The sequence below is a fragment of the Mytilus californianus genome, unplaced genomic scaffold, assembly GCF_021869535.1.
Source record: "Mytilus californianus isolate M0D057914Y unplaced genomic scaffold, xbMytCali1.0.p SCAF_19, whole genome shotgun sequence".
Taxonomy (NCBI): Eukaryota; Metazoa; Mollusca; class Bivalvia; order Mytilida; family Mytilidae; genus Mytilus; species Mytilus californianus.
Genome location: NW_026262667.1, coordinates 3,389,068 through 3,407,640, shown reverse-complemented (window position 1 = coordinate 3,407,640; position 18,573 = coordinate 3,389,068). Strand labels below are relative to the sequence as shown.

Here is an 18,573-nt window from a genome sequence, read left to right as displayed (position 1 = left end):
TGTTAAACACCCCTGTATTAGTTGTATATGGTAAATGTTGCAGTAAAATGCCTACCACGAACATAGAAAATATTAGAAAAACATAAAAATTTCAAAATAGTTTGTATAATATAAGAATTGAATTTGCAGCAATTATCATTCATAATCTATATTGAGCTATTACTTGGAACATGAATAAAGAAATAAAAGAGTCTCAAATATATTGTCAGTATCGTTAATGTTAAACAAGTCCCGCATATTTGATTATCTGAAATGACCATGTACATAAATTTAAGCAAAGTATAATTCATTTGCTCAGTAGATAAATTCATCTTGCACAATTTTTGATTTTTTTTTTTAGATTTGATGCATTTCACAGTTAAGGTTCGTCAAAATGTCTAAAATGTCTGAAAAAAAAATTGAGTAGTCTGGTAAAAAATAAAGTTTTTTGTCCATTCGTTATGATACAAAACCATCTTTTAACTATTTGCACAGTATATCTTACTTTTCACTGGAAATACTCATTGTTTATTTTTGTTGTTGAAATGTCTTATATATGTTTCAGTGTATTGTCATTAAAGAAATATACTTGTTTTGAAAATATATCTTTTTGGTATTTTTAGGGAACGTTTAAAGCAAGTGAATTCAACGACAGGAAATTCCAAAATAAAGTGGACATGACAAGGAGAATGCAGGAAGCTGAAGAGTTATTTTTAGAAGCCTTAAGAGACAAGCCTGAACTGCCTCCTGAGCCAACATATCGGGAGCGAAGTCCAAAGCGTAAACCTGTTTCACGAGACACCAGTCCTCTTAAAACAAAAAAGCGGTCTCCAGAAAGATGGGAAAGAAGTCCTATGATCTCTGACAGAAGGGGTATCAGTCCAGGAAGAAAACAAATTGATACTTCAAGAACTACTGTAACTATTTCACCAAAGGTTTCAAGAAAGATATATAGACCAGATGAGAAGTTGCAGTACAGGGAACCAGTCAGGTCTCCAGTCAGGGAAAGACAACCCAGACCACAGCCTATCATGGTACAGCCTGCTCCTGAACCAGTTGTTCCTCGTCTTAGATTAATTGACTCTGATGAATTCATGAGAAGAAGTCAGGAAACTACAGGTATGTCATAAATATGGACCTTGTAGAATCCAACAAATACATTAGAGATTGATTTTATGTAAGATTTGTATCAAGAATGGTAATGTAAGAAGTAAGGGAGAAATTGCAGAAGTTTTTTTTTTATTTATACCTCATATTTGAAATATTTGTTTGGCTGTTTTAGTAGAAGAATAAGCAATTTGTTATTTAAACTTTTGTCTTTTGAAAAAGAAGAAATTATTAAATTTTCTAGATATCTTGTTATCTAAGAACCCCACTCTCCATGGAAAAAAAACTTCAAATATTTTTCCCAGTTTTCTTGTGTTGGACGGAAATGACAGCCTTCGAATATCTCAGGAAAATTTATGTATGCTAAAAAGTCAAATTGTTTACAGAAAAAACTTTAATTAAGAGTAATTACTGGTATAAAAAGTATGAAACTAAAAAATATTTGATTACATGTTACGAAATAAAACATTATAGTTTAAACATATTGTATTGTTCAAAAGGACAAATGGATTAGACACAAGTCTAAGAAATAATACATTGTGAACCATCATTTGAACAATTGAATTGTTTTATACAGGTGATTACTCTGCCTATGCCAAAGCAGTGGCTGACATGGAAGTAACACAAAGTCAGGAGGTTTACAAACCTAGACCTGCTTCGCCACCCCCCAAACCAGCAGGTAAACAGTACAAACAAAAATCATTCACAGAGATGGTGAGACTTCAAGATCCTTCCAAACTTAAAAAAAAATATTCTAAAATACCTACACCATATGCACAGAGGTTAGCTAGTATGCAGAGGGAAACACCCAGAGAACATAGCCCGGAGGAGAAAGGAGAAAGGATTTACGGTAATTATAGTAGAATTTGTTATTTGCTGTCAAAATTATTGATTAATTATTGGTATTACACCATGGGGATTTTCCTTTTCTAACATATTAGATTGAAAGAAACACCACTTGTAACACATGCTTTCACCACTCAAGTTAAACAATAATAGATAATACTTACCAACAAGAACGTGACAATTGGAATATATTATCATTTCACATCATTTTGGAAAAAAAAGATTGTAGAACCTGACGCATACATAATCTCAAAACATTTTCTTTTCTGTATTGATATTTAATTAAACTTTTGATTGAATACATCATATAGAATTTGTATAGTTTATTGTAAAATACTACACTACATTTTGAACCATTGAATTTTTTGAATTAAAAAAATTGATTTATGTATACTTGAGGTGAATTCCTGAGTCTTAGCAATTTGAATAATACCAAAAACTATTTTGAATTTCCCTTAATTAGGATCAAACAGATCTCCAAGTAAGAAAAGTTTTGCTGAACCATCTCCAAGAACTGTCAAGACATACGCAGAGAGGTTACAAGAGATGAAGTCAAAGAAAACATATAGCACCCCGATTATACCTCGTTCTCATATTCCTGGTACTGGAAGAACTGGTAAGAAATTAAAAAAAATATCCCAGCTGTACCTTTTTATCATACTCTTGGTGCTTGAGACATATAAAACGCTCCAATTTATTATTTATTACTTCATTTGAACTTAGGGATATATACCTAGTCCTAATTTCAGAATATCATCTGATAATTTACAATCAGTACATACATCTTCTTTAGGAAATAACATTTTTTTAACTCAGTCATACAATTTTGAAGTTTTTCAAAAGAGAAAGTCTGCAATTGTTTTCTAAGTTCTATATCAAGTGCATTCACTTTGTTTTATTATTTTTAAAAGGATCCTCAACAGTTATACAGAAGAAGAAAACAGGACCACCACATAAACCTATGACCTATGTAGAACAGTTACAGAAACTGAATCAAGGAGCTCCTAAAACTAGGGGCAAAGCAGGTAAACTTATTATTTAGTTAGATCAGACATGTCATCAGTTATCAAAATAGTATTCAATTGTATGTTTGTTAATAGCATATTTCATGTGAAATTTGTATGTCTTTATGTTATGAATAGAAAAGTATGAATGGTAAAACATGTAACACGAATTAGGTATTGCCAATGATTTCAGGTGTATTAAATTCAATTCTCCCAAAGTCTAAATTGTGTTACAATAGAGAAAAGACAAGTGTTACTGTTTACAAAATAGTTAATATTCAAGCATCAAAACAGTCATCTGTTAGAGGCATTGTTCCATTTGGTTGTAAATTACATAATAAGGCGTCACATTTGCTTGGCTTGGGTCAATATTTGTTTTTTGTCTTCCCTATATCCTTAATTTTTATCCCCTTCCTAGAAGCGGGAGGGTATATAGTAATGGAAAATTCTATCTGTCCTTCTGTCCCTCACAGGTTCAGTTTCTGGATAATATTTAAAGTAATGCTAGACCAAAATTTAAAAAAATTTCATAGACTATGAAATACAGGTCAAGGTCAAATTTGATAGTTTTGAAATGTACAGTTTATGAGTTATGCCCTTACTGACCTTGAAAGTTTGGTTTTCGGTTGATAATGATCATTCTGCTTGACTTAATCTATTTAAACCTTAACACAATGTCATGAACCATAAAATGCATGCAAGTTTGATTTTGATTATTTTTAAACATTAAACATTTCAAGAACTATTACTATCAGTTACCTTGAAACTCTTATTTTGGTTTCCAGATGATAATGAAAGTACCATTTCACAAAGCCATTTATGATTTTAGCACAATGCTATGAAACTTCATATGCAGGTTACATTCAATTTGAATTTTGGTTTTGGCATTTCCTGTTTTCAAAACTGTTTTCTGCAAGGTGGGGTATGAGTGATTACCAGATCACTTAAATCTAGTTTTGAATTGCTTTGAAACATCCCAAAAATTTTGGAGCTATCTCTGTCAAACATTATCTAAATCATGTTTTCTATAGGTTATTTATTTTATAATGCCAACAAAATGTTATTTATTTGTCTTCTCAAACTTATTATCTGCAGGGCTTCCATAGTATGTTATTTTACAAATATGTGTTCTGTGCACCAAAAAAGGTGTCATTTATTTATTCATATGTATTTACAGCAGATTCCATTGAGTGTGTAGCCAAAGGTAATATCTTTGGTTAGCTTGCTTGTTAGCTGAACCGTGAAGTCATTGTTAGGTTAGGTAAACTACCCTACTTTAAGAATAGACTTGTCCGACAGAAAACCAATCGATCTGTCTGTTTGACTATGCTACTTCGAAAGGAGGGTAGTATACCTGACCTAATAATGACTTCACGGTTCAGCTAACAAGCAAGCTAACCAAAGATATTACCTTTGGCTACACACTCAATGGAATCTGCTGTAAATAATTTTTTAGGTATGGATATAATTATGAATTATAAATAATGTTTTTATTTTACTAGGTATGAAGACCTTTGTAAAACCACAGACCTTCCTGAAATCTCACAAACCACTACATAAATCACAGACGTATTCTGAACAGTTACAGACTTTACAGCCACCTAAAGGTAATCAGATAATGATGTCATATCATCCTTCCCTTTACCTATAATCACCCTGTTCAGTTGCTCTGTAATTCTTGTATCACGTCTTTGAGATGTGAGTAGACATTATCAAGCTTATGCTTGTCTACCCTAAAACTGTCTAAGGAAGGCTGAAAAAGACCAGGAATAGAATGGTGAGAACAGATTATCGGGTTTTCTACATATTGATATCACAAAATACCAGCCGCTTGACACAATTCAAATTCTTTATATTCCTTTCCCAAGTCAGGAACCTGTAAATCAGTGTTTGTTGTTGTTTGCTGTTTGGAATATTAGTTTTTCATTTATTATTTTCATAAATCAGTTGGTTTTCTCTTTTGAATTGTTTCAAATTTTGTCATGCCTGGGCCTTTTATAGCTTTCTATAAGGTGTTTGTTTTGCTCATTGTTGAATGCCATACATACCCTTTAGTTTTCACATCCTCGTCCTTTGGCCTCTAGTCGATCGTTGACAATCATATCATATCTTTTGTTTTATATAAAGATACATATTATGGAAATCTCTCATAATTTAGAATTAGTGAAATCCCAATGCTGCTTACTGTAGTACAACAACCAATTGATAGAATTTATATTGAACTGACTAGTTGTAAGGAAATATAGCAATAAATTTTTCCTGCTCATGTTCCAGCTGGTTTCTTATCTTTTTCAATCTTTGAAAGATGGTGCCATTAATAAAGAGGGAAAAAAAATCATCAATTCTGATATTACTGACCAAAGGTCATGATCCCACCTATTATCAACCTGTAATGATGTCATCTTTTTGATTTCTAAAAATATTTAAAAACCGTAGGGATAATAAATTCCTGGTTTAGAACAATTGAAGTGGACTGTTATTGATTGATGAATTGTCCAGTGGCAAATATTACTTGCATATTATGAATATCAACAAATTATACAATCAATCAATCAGGTACATTTGCAAAGTAGGGTAACTGGGAGGATGGATATTACTTTTAATGTTACTAGACAAAGTAGGGTAACTGAGAGGATGGATATTACTTTTAATGTTATTAGACACTAAGGGCATGTTGGGAAGGCTCAGAAATATTTTCTTGCCACAGGTCACCCACTTGTATCTCACCAAGAGTTGTTCTATTGGTTTCTATCGACCAAAATGGGACAGATTTTAAAACACAACCAATGCCAACCTGATTAGGTTGCTTATTTATAGATCTTGCTCATATCAACAGAAACCACTTAGCAAGGTTCCTACTGCTTAATTGAAGTAGTTTAGGTAGCTTATTACTATAATTTAGTAGTATTTCTGTTTATTTACTACCCAATGGGTGAATAAACTATCAAGATATTCTCTAAGGTGAAATTTAAATTGACATGACTTGTTAAATACTTTTTCACATCTATTTATAGTAATAATCTAAACAATGTCTAATTATATTATATTGCTGTATATTATTTCAGCCCAGAAAAAGATATCCCCTGCCAGAACTAGAGCTAAGCCCTATCCTTATCCGTACTCAGGACAGGAACAATGGGAAGGTGATTCAGTGGTCAGTTCTTGGTCTGTTGATGATAGAGTTAATAAAATATTGTATGGAGATGAAGCAAGCACTGTAAGTAGAATTACATATTATTCAATTATTTAAGAAGTTAATGTCCTTGGTGATAATACAATAATAATGTTCATTGAAGATAAATGAGTAAAGACATCATATATTGTGAGTTTGTTGACATGAACAAAAGACAGAGAAAACATTCCAAATAATTAATCAGTCAAGCAGCGGGTTGTAGTTTTTTCTCATTACGTTCATTTTCTAATAATCTGTGAAATGATAAAATATATGTTTGTTTCAATTACTATCAAAGTTGATATGCATGAATGAAATTACTCATTGGATAATTATACATCTAAAGACTTTCATCATGTTCAATAAGAGTTGCACTGATGTTTCAATACAAATTATATTTATATTCCAGGTATATGGAAGCAGGGTGTCTTTTGAATATCCCATGTCTGACGACATATCAGATTATCTCCCAGAGGTAATGGGAGAGTCTTACGTAAACTCTGTTGATATTGATGAAATTATGCAGATAGCAGATGTGGCATCTGTTGGTAGTGGTGATGTTATGAGTGTTATTGACTGGGATGCGGTAGATGAACTTATTACAGATGTACACTGAAGAAACTAGGGATGCCGTAGATGAACTAATTACAGATGTACACTGAAGAAACTATTGCAAAAAAAAGTTTAGCCTATTTGATAACATTATTGAAAAATATGAATGTGATAATTTAGTTACATTTCTGGTAAAATAGCAAATATAAATGATATCTACTATAATGTTAGCATTTAATTAATTTTTTAAAAGTGAAGGTTGTGAATTAACTTTAACTTATATTCATCATGTTTATACAAATTATTTATTTATTATAGTTGTCCGTCCAAAATACTTTTGTATTGATAGTTTTATATATTTATTAAAATATTTTTATGACCAAACTTCATTTCCTTTATTAAGGGCTGTACCATTTTAAACAAATCTGATACTCACAAAAGGCACATTTAAAATAGGGATATCCTCATTGATTTATTCCCCAATTTTATTTTATATCATTTTGTCAAAGTAGACTCAATTCTGAAGATTGAAGTTTTGATGTATGTTATGATTATAGAATGCATACAAAACATTGTCAAATTTGGATGATTTGCTGTTAGATACCAGTATATTTATCTCTTCTGAAAATGAAAAATAAAACATTTTAAAAACTTATATCCTTGGAAAAATCTAAGATCATTTCATTTTTGTTGAGCCTTCGACTTTTGTCGAAAAAGCGAGACATAGTGATCCTACATTCCGTCGGCGTCGACGTCCACAAATATTCACTCTGTGGTTAAAGTTTTTGAAATTTTAATAACTTTCTTAAACTATCCTGGATTTCTACCAAACTTGGACAGAAGCTTGTTTATGATTATAAGATAGTATCCAGAAGTAAATTTTGTAAAAAAAAATTCCTGTTTTTCCACATTTTACTTATAAATGGACTTAGTTTTTCTGCCAGGAAACATTACATTCACTCTGTGGTTAAAGTTTTTAAAATTTTAATAACTTTCTCAAACTATCCTGGATGTGTACCAAACTTGGACAGAAGCTTGTTTATGATCATAAGATAGTATCCAGAAGTAAATTTCAGAAAAAAAAAATTACTGTTTTTCCGTATTTTACTTATAAATGGACTTAGTTTTTCTGCCAGGAAACATTACATTCACTCTGTGGTTAAAGTTATAAAAATTTTAATAACTTTCTTAAACTATCCTGGATTTGTACCAAACATGGACAGAAGTTTGTTTATGATCAAAAGCTAGTATCTAGAAGGAAATTTTTATTAAAATTTTGTACTTGTTTATGCATATTTTACTTATAAATAGACTTAGTTTTTCTTCCAGTTAACATTACATAAAGTCTGCAGTTAAATTTTTTAAAACTTTTATTAGATTCATAAACTATCCTGGATTTTTACCAAACTTGGACAGAAGCTTCTTACAATAAAAAAATTGTATCGAGAGGAATATTTTTATTAAATTTTTTCCTCATCTCATCTTTGTTGAGCCTGCGATTAACAGCAAAGTAGGCGAGACACTGGGTTCCGAGGAACCCTTACGAATTTTTGGTGTTAATGATTGTAGTTTAGTTCCAAAATATATCTCAAATCATAGAATAAAAAATATTAAGCAAGTGTATTTTTGTCTCCCCTCAACGAAATTGAGACAGCAAGAAATAGGCATACCGTTTTTGGGTGTCGACAATTTCAACAATGTATTATTTTGTGATTAGGTCAGTTTAAGGGAATCACTAGTGGAATGATAATAATATTTGGTATGCAGTTGTATTAGCATTGGCAAACCTCATTTCAATAGAGATTTTTTTGGCCCTGCCCCCTCAGTATGGTCTATTGATCTTGTAACTTTTGATTAGTGTGCATGTTAAAGGGGAACCACTAATGGCACATATCATTTCCATGGAGATTATGCTGCCCTGCCATATAAAACATGGTCTATTGACTTTAAAACTATGTTAAAGTTTGTGATTAGGTCAGTTTAATATGAACCTCATGTGGTAAGTCATGATATTTGGTACGTAGTTGTATTCGAAGTTGCATGTCTCAATTCCATGGAGATTATATGGCCCCTCAATCTTATTTTTAAAAGCATTTGCTTTTATGGTCATCGTGTAAATGCCATTTTGTTGACGTGAAATGGAGTGGATACATTTTTCATTCTACAGTTTTTTAAAAATCATGTGAAAGAATGTGTTTGCTTGAGTTTTGTATTGAAAATCAAGTTAATTTGATTATGCATTCCTCAAATGCAATATTTAAATGAAAGATTAATAGTTAACCCTTTTACTTAGAAATTTTGATCCGCTAAAGGTTACGTAATAGACTTCATTTTCGAACGCAGTGATACAAGAAATTCAGCGCCCTCTATCAGCGTACCAACACTGTTAATTTTATTTTTTACGAATTAAATTTTGTTGTCATAAAAGAATAAATAGGGGCGTTCTTGCTTGTTTATATATCAAAATACTTTTGTGAATTTATTCGAAGTATCATATTGGTAAACCTTACTGTGTTTGCGGATCTGCAACAAGTCATGTTTATTTCCACGTTGTAATTTGTGGTATTAAGATTTAGCTTTACCGGACTGGTTTACGATACCCTGTATTTCGTATGGAAACAGTTGAAAAGAAACAATCTAGATTTTTACATTTTCTATCAGGCTTTGATTTTTAAAAAAACTTTTGCATAGTTTACATGTTAAAATTTGAAGAGGCCACTTATGATAAGTCAATGGTATTGGGTAAGCAGTCGTATTAGCATTTGAAATTTCCATGGAAATTATTTGGCCCTGCACCTTCAGTCATAGTTCATTGACTACTGTAAATTCAGAAATTATTTCGATGTTTTTATTAATGCAATAATGTGACTGAATGAGTCGCAATAATAAAAACTTGCATTCTGATATCTGATACATATAACTGTATGCAGATTTTCCTGAAATCGCATTAATTAATCTCGCATTTTAGTCCATTCTTCAAAATTTGCAATAATAAATGCACGCAATAATTTCTGAATTTACAGTAAATGTTTTACATAGTTCACATCTTAAAAGTAGTGCAAGTTTAATTTCAACATTTGCATTATACTTTCAAAAGTACATAAAGGTGAGACATATCTCTGCGTCAACAGTTTATTAACAAACAAAAAATGAATTATCTGATTTTTCCTAATGTTTGCCTATTTTAAAATCATTTGATACTGATTATATGAACAAGCTACAATTCCAAGAAAGCAGCCCAGTTGATATTCAATTTAACAGTGTCTGTCTGTCCTGATATTTTTAAGTGAACATATCATTGATACTAATTGATCATCATGTCATCTCATAAGGATAAGAGGGTTAGCCTTTTTCTATATCTAAAAATAAACTGTTAACACAGAAATATGTCTCGCCTATTTGTTATTTTGATAATGCAAATGTTGAAATTAAAATAGCAATACTTTATTAATATTTAAGTTATGCAAATATTCAAAGTCAATGAACCATGACTGAAGGTACAGGGCTAAACAATCTCCATGGAAATGAGGTGTGCCAATACTAATACAACTGTATACCAAATACCACTGAAATCTCATATATATAAGTCGTTCCCTTTAAACAAACACAAACATTAACTTGTAAACTATGTAAAAGTTTAAAAGTCAATGAACCATAATGAGGATGTGGGGTTATATAATCTCCATGGAAATGAAACTTGCAAATGCCATTACATTTGCATACCAAATATCATTGACTTAACATTAGTGGTTCATCTTAAAATGACCTAATCACAAACTAATACATGTAAACGAAGCAAAAGTTTCAAAGTCAATAGATCATGACTGAGGGGGTGGGGACAAATAATCTCCATGGAAATGAGATATGCTAATGCTTATACAACTGCATACCAAATATCATTTACCTACCACTAGGGGTTCCCCATAAACTGACCTAATCACAAACTAATACATGTAAACTAAGAAAAAGTTTCAAAGTCAATAGACCATGACTGAGGGGGCGGGCCAAATAATCTCCATGGAAATGAGATATGCCAATGCCTATACAACTGCATACCAAATATCATTGACCTATCACTAGTGGTTCACCATAAACTAGACCTAATCACAAACTAATACATTGTTGACAACGCCACCGCCGCCGCCGGAAACAGCATACCTATGTCTCGCTTTTTGACTCCGTCAAGGCGAAACAACAAATAATCTCCGTGGTAATGAGATGTGCCAATGCTAATACAACTGCATACCAAATATCATTGACCTACCACTAGTGGTTCACCATAAACTAGACCTAATCACAAACTAATACATTGTTGACGATGCCGCAGTTGACGCCGGAAACAGCATACCTATGTCTCGCTATTTGACTCCATCAAGGCGAGACAAAAAATGGAATTAAAGTACTAGTATCAGAAATGGTAAAGGCAACAACAAAAACTAAAGGCTCCAAGGAGCCTGTATTACTCACCTAGCATTTTTGCATAAAACTGATACAATGCAATAAGAATATTTGTGTTGTATGGAAACTGTGTGTTGGGTAAAAAATCATGTCTTTCTGATCATTTTTGCTGTTCAAAGTTTCAGTCTATCCATCATAGTTTCAAATGTAAAAACACTAAAATTGGTCAATAATCATCATTTATTTCCAGAAGTCAATAGACGATTTGGGTCATTTGTTTATCTTTTTGGCAGACCAGTTTTCAATTTATCAATTAATTAATGATAGGGAGGCTGGGCGTGAAACCCCAGTGAAAAAATGTATGGTGTGATGTAAAGGTCTTGTCATGACAATTAAGGATATGCATGGTTAAAGGGTGGGAATATGAATATTTATCAATATTAAGATATTTTTAAAACAACTGATGATATGCAGGGATTTGGGAATGTCCCCCATGGTCAAACCCTATAATTAACTTAAAATGCTATTACGACTACATAAGGTTTAGGTGGGGTGTCTAAGCTATTTTTGAGATATTAAAAGATTTATATGTTCTAGTGTTCCTATACAAATGGAGACAAGAGTGCACATGCTGAAATGTCTTGCCAGCTTAACTTAAGATTGAATTTATTTTGAAAGTCTTAAACATTATTAATGATCCATGAAAATTAGGTCAGATGTATAGAATAGAGAATGGAAACGGGTAATGTGAGGCAACAAATTAACAAAAGAGCAGAAAACAGCCAAAGGCCACCACTAGGTCTTCAATGCACAGAGAAAATCCAGAACCCTGAGGCCGGCTTCAGCTGGCCCCTAAACAATAATGTATACTAGTTCAGCGAAATTGACACCACACTAAATTCTGAAACATACAAATGAAACACAATTAAAAAAAAACACACAAGACTAACAAAGGCTAGAGGTAAATATAAATAAAGGACTTCTAGCAGTTACTGACATGCCAGTTCCAGACTTCAATTTAAAACTGATTGAGATTCTGTATTCATCATATGGACCATGCCAGGCAGACATGTTAACCTTGAAATCATTTCATACACCAAATATAGTGGTCCTATCACTTATAGTACTTGAAAAACATATCAAACCACAAAATCTTAACATTGACCAATGAACCATAAAAATGAGGTCAAGGTAATATGAACCCTGCCAGATAGACATGTACACCTTACAATGATTCCGTACACCATTTATAGTTGTCCTATTGCTTATAGTGTAGGATAAACTGACAAAACCATGCAAGAGTGATCAATGAACCATTAAAAATTACTGAGAAATAGACCAAACAACAAAAAACTGAAAAATGTCTAATGAACCATGAAATTGAAATCAAGGTCGGATGAAACCTGTCAGTCAGACATGTACACCTTACAATCTTCCATACACCGAAGATAGTAGATAGATCTATTGCTTATAGTATCTGAGATAAGGACTTGACCACAAAAAATTTACCTTGATCATTGATCTATGAAATGAGGTCGAGGTCAGGTACACATTGTCTGATTGACATGTAGACCTTGCAAGGAACCCATATACAAAATTAGTTATCCTATTGCTCATAATAAGAGAGTTTCACACGACAAAATGTTTTTTTTTTTTCAATCAGTCAATGAACCATGAAAATGAGATCAAGCACAAGTGACATAATAGCCCAAAACTTCATAACATACGGTAACTGCATACAAGGTATGAAGCATCCAGGTTTTTTATCTTCTGAAATATAAAGCTTTATACAAATAGTTTACGTTGCCGCCAGATTATAATCGCTAGGTCTCGCATTCTGCAACTTTCATCAAAGTTGAGACAAAAACTGGACATATATAAAAAGTAGGACTGTGACCTATTGCTTACTAATGATACCCTGCTTTTAGTATTCTTTAAAAAGGAAGTTGAAGAAAAATGAATCTAAAAACACATTACACGGTGAAGCATGTTCACATGACGCCTGATAGCAAATTTCAGGAAAATCTTATTTGTTGTTCCTCAGAAAAATGCATCAAAAATTTCATACATGGCCAGTATGTGTTAGATTGAAATATATTCGGTAAACAGGAAATTGATAAGCCGATGAATCTGAAGCTGTGTCCCACAGTAAAGCATGCTGACATGAAGCCTGATAACAAATTTCAAAAGCTGTTGTAGTTTCCTAGAAAAATGTGATGAAAATACATGGCCGTTATGTTTAGACTATATAAGTATTCTGTATCAGTAAGTTAATGAGTGATGAATCTGAAACCATGTCACAGGGTATAGCATGCTAATGTAAAGCCTGATAACAAATTTCAGGAAGATATTATTTGTAGTTCCTGAGAAAAATGCAATGTTCTATTTTGGGGAAGACAGAATTACAGACGAACGGGACATACATACTGATGGATGGACAGGCAAGATTAAACCAATATACCCCCCCAACTTTGCAGGGTATAAATAAATTACTACATTTTCCATGCAATTTGTCAAGAGGGAATAAAAATTATCAATACACCATGTTGAATCAAATTTTATTTGATAAAAATATATTAAGCAACACCATACATTTATTATTGTCATCATTAATATATAGAAATCTTTTGTAAGTACATGAACATGTGCATTTTATAAATAAGGGTCACAATTACTGAGTTCCAATAACTCAGGTGTATTTCTAATAATGTACAATTATTTATTCATTTTTTGACCTGGGCCTTAGCAGCAGCAAAACAAAAACCAATCAAAGACTTTTTTGCTCAAAAAGAGTATCCACTAGATTTCAAACATTCAGCTATCAATCAGTTTTGTATGAGAAACTAGTCTTTAAATGAATGTGAAAATAAAATAAATCTTTAAATATTTAGCATTTTATAAAGCATAAGAATTATCGTTTTCATTATTTCGTATGCACTAAAACCAATTAAATATTTCAAAATTATATCCAGTCTGTAGTTTGCTACAACATACATTCAATAAACCTAACTGTTATAAAGGTTAGCGGTCATGAGTTGTTCAAAGTTCTCAGTTAGCTACAACCAATATGTAATTAACAGATGTATATATAAGCATGTGGATGTTTAACAATTATGATCAGAACTTATTTAAAGATTTGCAGTTTTCTTCAATCTATATTTAATTAAAATCAAAATACATCATAAAGATGAGGTCATGAACTTTTCAAAGATTCACCGTTATCACAACCCTACAAAAATAAACAGATTTAGATAAAGCAATAATCTGGTGTAGTGGTGAGTGCTAAAAAATATGCAAATTTCTGACATTTACTTCGAGGTGTTCAATTAAATTTTGCTTTTAACAGTTAAAGTTTTTGAGGTGTAACTTTCTGCCAAAAAAGTATATCTAATTCTGAACACATATGCATATATTGTTATTTTCTGAGGATAAAGTATATCTAATTCTGAACACATATGCATATATTGTTATTTTCTGAGGATAAAGAATATCTAATTCTGAATATAATTCTGAATACATATATGCATGTTTTGTAATTTTCTGAAACTAGAGGCTCTAAAGAGCCTGTGTTGCTCACCTTGGTCCTATAAGAAGTCGTCTGACAGTTTGACGTATTTGGACAATTGGTAGAGCTCAACATTCTGAACATTTCTGGCCCTGTCAGATTTTTTTTTCTCTGTTTATAACAATTTTAAAATAATAGACAAAACTTGCATCTTGATTGGCAGACGGGGTCATCGGACACATTTTTTAAACTAGATACCCCAATGATGACTGTGGCCAAGTTTGGTTAAATTTGGCCCAGTAGTTTCAGCAGAGAATTGTTATTTTCTGAAGATAAAAGTATATCTTATTCTGAGCACATGTGCATGTATTGTTATTTTCTGAAGATAAAGTATATATTATTCTGAACACATATGCATATATTGTAATTTTCTGAAGATAAAGTATATCTAATTCTGAACACATATGCATATATTATTTTCTGAAGATAAAGTATATTTAATTCTGAACACATGTGCATATATTGTAACTTCCTGAAGAAAAGGAATATTTAAATCTGGACACATATGCATATTGTTATTTTCTGAAGATAAAGTATATCTAATTCTGAACACATGTGCATATATCGTAACTTTCTGAAGAAAAAGAATATCTAAATCTGAACACATATGCATATTGTTATTTTCTGAAGAAAAGAATATCTAAATCTGAACACATATGCACATATCATTTGTTACACAACCTCTACTTATTTTACTTGGCTAGAGAATATAAAACCAATAAATAAACATATAAATAATTAACATAAATAGCAAAATTTTAATACCTTATTGGGTGAAATAAAATACACAACGGCAAAACTTGATAAAACTTTACCTGAAAAGGAAGGATTTATAATTTGAAAATTATAATAAGCAAGTTTTTTGCTATTTTCATAAATTTTTCTTTGATCTCTCTGTATGATAATTTTCTGTCTTAAGCTACTAGAGGGAGAAGATTTCTTCTCGGTCAAGTAGAGAGAGAATGCTATGACATCTTAAGCCAACGTCATTGAAGTTGCTTAAAAAAATAGCAATAAACAGATTATCTGTCGTCCTTCAAACTCAAGGAAGCCATTTTGTTTTAATGACAAATGTACCTGTAGTAGCTGATATCCCTTTAAAGTATACAAGTTATAAAGATTCAAATTCAAAAAGAAAGAATTGGGACTCCTTTTCTTTTTAGATAAAGGAAAAAGTTTTATGAAATGCCAAATTTCATCACCTTAGGGTGAATATGCATGGTAAAGACACATTATAGTCTATAATATTTGATTTACATAAAGTACACATTGCATATTAAGTACACATACATACATATAAATTGAGTGCTGGGACTTAATACATGTGTAATACCTGGCACAGCATGAAAAACATGAAAGGATGATTATTTAATTCTATCAGAAAAGCATTTACAGAAATATTTCAACAAATGAGATTTTAAAGGCCACATCTAATGTAGCCACTATATATGAGATCGGTATCAGCATAACACACTGTTTCTTTCAGAGATATATATTAACAAATGAACTAAATAAATGAAAGACTTGATAAAAATTAAATTAATCTATAAAAATAAACATCAATTTCTAAAACTGTGAGCAGAGAGAGGGGGTGAGCTACATTTATGGTTAACCATGACTTTTTACCTGTTCCAGTCTAAACAAGTTTGGGGGCCTGCAGGCCCCCTTTTTCAAAATCCTGGATCCGCATCTGGTGAGAACATGGTAATTTTAAAATGTTAAATTGGTAAACATATAGGAATGTACAACTTAAGAGGCCCAAATGAGCCAAACAAAAATAATAGAACAAAGAAGGAAAGAAAACACTACACTTACACTTAAAAAAAGGAAACAACAGAAACAACACATTGAAAAATCAAATTTTTCTAACATTCTAACATTTTAAAGGAGGTATGATATGAGTCATGATTTGGCTCCTGAAATAGTAAAATTGTTCAAGCCTTTTACAATAATATTAGTTTTTTTGCAATTTAAAACACTGATTCTATGTTAAATTCTTGATCTCCAGATATCATAAAAAATGTAAAATTATAGCTAAGCTAAATACTATACTGTTTTACGATAAGTCATTGAAAGCTTTTTACCAGGAATGTTAAGTTTTAATTTTAGCATTTTTCATAAATAAGAGACAACAACTGTTTGTTTATTCAACTTAAACAGTTATTTTCTCTCATTGAAGTGGATCACAATCATTAGTTGCATCAGAAATGTTGTTCATTGTAATATTTGGTTCTTTTCTAAGTCTTTATAAGGATTTTTTTATGCATTGAAACTCCTACTCAAACAAGACCAATCGCTGCATGCAATTGATTGAGGTAATATTGATCATTCCCTTCTGAAGAAGCCCAGAAAAGTTTGATTAAAATTTTCCTCATAGAATGAATGTTGTAAAATTTCAAACTATGGGTGGCAAACAGGAGGAGGCAGCAAGGCAGATGTAAAAATTGCTTACACGGTATAACTCAACATTATCAAGCTGCAGATTAAATAGAAATTATTTCCCTTCCATAGATGCCAAGAAAAGTTTGACGAAATCTTTTTGGTACAATGAGTGTTCGAAATTTTAAACTATTGGCAAAAAAGGGAGTGGGTGCAAGGCAGATGTAAAAATTGCTTACACAATACAATTCAAGATTATCAAGTTACCAAGACCAAATAGAAAATCATTATCTTCCATAGAAGCCATGGAAAAAATTCAGGAAAAATTCCAAGCAAAACTGGTTAAAACTAGAGATGCTGATGGATAATTTAAGATGTTAAAAAGTATTTTTTCAAGATATTCTATTTGCAGATTTTTTCTGATCAAAATGCCAAAAGAAACTGGTAAATTATCTACATTTTGTTTCAATCAACTGTACAACTGGAAATGAAGTTATAAATATCTGTCTATTAATGCTTAATCATATTCAAATAATGATGGCCATGATTTCTAAAAGACAGGATCACCAGATGTAATTTTGATTTGCAAGGATGATTAAGATAAGGTAGATGCAAATTGATCTGGTTTTCTAAGATGCTAATTACTCACAAATAGACAATTCAGTAAGACACTACAAACTGAAAGGATGAATACATACCGGCAAACATAATATATCAATGCACAAATATGATAATCACTTAACAAAATATATAAAAAAAATATTGTAAATTAACTGATTGTCTATTTACTGGTTTCTTATTTGGTACAGAATAACTCAATAAAAATATGAAGATATGACATGGAGTATCTAATTTTACTTTTTGATGATCTACAAAAAATGATATTGTAGCAATAACTAATCACAGCAGTCAAAATAAAAAGTGAATCTACAGAAAGGGCAAACTATCTACAACTAATCTGATAAAAAAAATTATATTGAACTGGATTTAAATAATTGTCCTACTTGCACCTACTAATACTGGCAAATTATAAAAAACAAAATGTAAACAATAATTTGATTGAACAAAAAAAAACCTATCACAGCTTTGTAATTCCTTAGATCTATTTCAGAAAAAAGTCCTTTGCGTCTTTGAAGGTACTCAAAGGTACTATTATTCCAATTTCTATTCATGTTACAGAATTCAGGAAATTCTAAATGAATAAATTGTAAAAACTAATGAATGGTGAGTCTCAGAAAAAAAGCACCTTCAAATACTGTCTAAAGACATTTTCTGAAACAGACCTTAATGGTATAGAACGATTATGGTGATAACTTGGCCATTAAACATGCATTTATAAATCTTTTGTATTTGTAAATGAAATTCTTCTGCAAATATCTGTATTTGTATAGACTTATTTAAAAAAAAATTACAATGTCTGAATATGAAAAAATAAATTCAGTAATTGAAAGTTGTACTGATTAGTTTATAAAGTAATATACAAATCATGAAATAATAACATGGCAATATAAATTAAGTATACTTTTGAAATTTTGTTCTACATGTGTGTCACAGAGACATGCACCTTACAT

General features: G+C 31.3%; 1 protein-coding gene across 2 annotated transcripts in view; it reads left to right on the top strand.

Moving 5' to 3' along the window:
• The window catches only part of LOC127727068 (uncharacterized), a 62,112-nt gene extending 55,068 nt beyond the window's left edge, over positions 1–7,044 (top strand). For both annotated transcript variants that reach the window (XM_052234483.1, XM_052234482.1), the window contains 7 exons: positions 603–1,098; positions 1,664–1,936; positions 2,396–2,548; positions 2,844–2,957; positions 4,439–4,543; positions 6,002–6,153; positions 6,518–7,044. In XM_052234483.1, the coding sequence (XP_052090443.1) occupies positions 603–1,098; positions 1,664–1,936; positions 2,396–2,548; positions 2,844–2,957; positions 4,439–4,543; positions 6,002–6,153; positions 6,518–6,724 (1,500 nt within the window). In that variant the 3' untranslated portion in view covers positions 6,725–7,044. The remainder of the gene's footprint in view (positions 1–602; positions 1,099–1,663; positions 1,937–2,395; positions 2,549–2,843; positions 2,958–4,438; positions 4,544–6,001; positions 6,154–6,517) is intronic.
• The last annotated feature ends 11,529 nt before the right edge of the window (positions 7,045–18,573 follow it).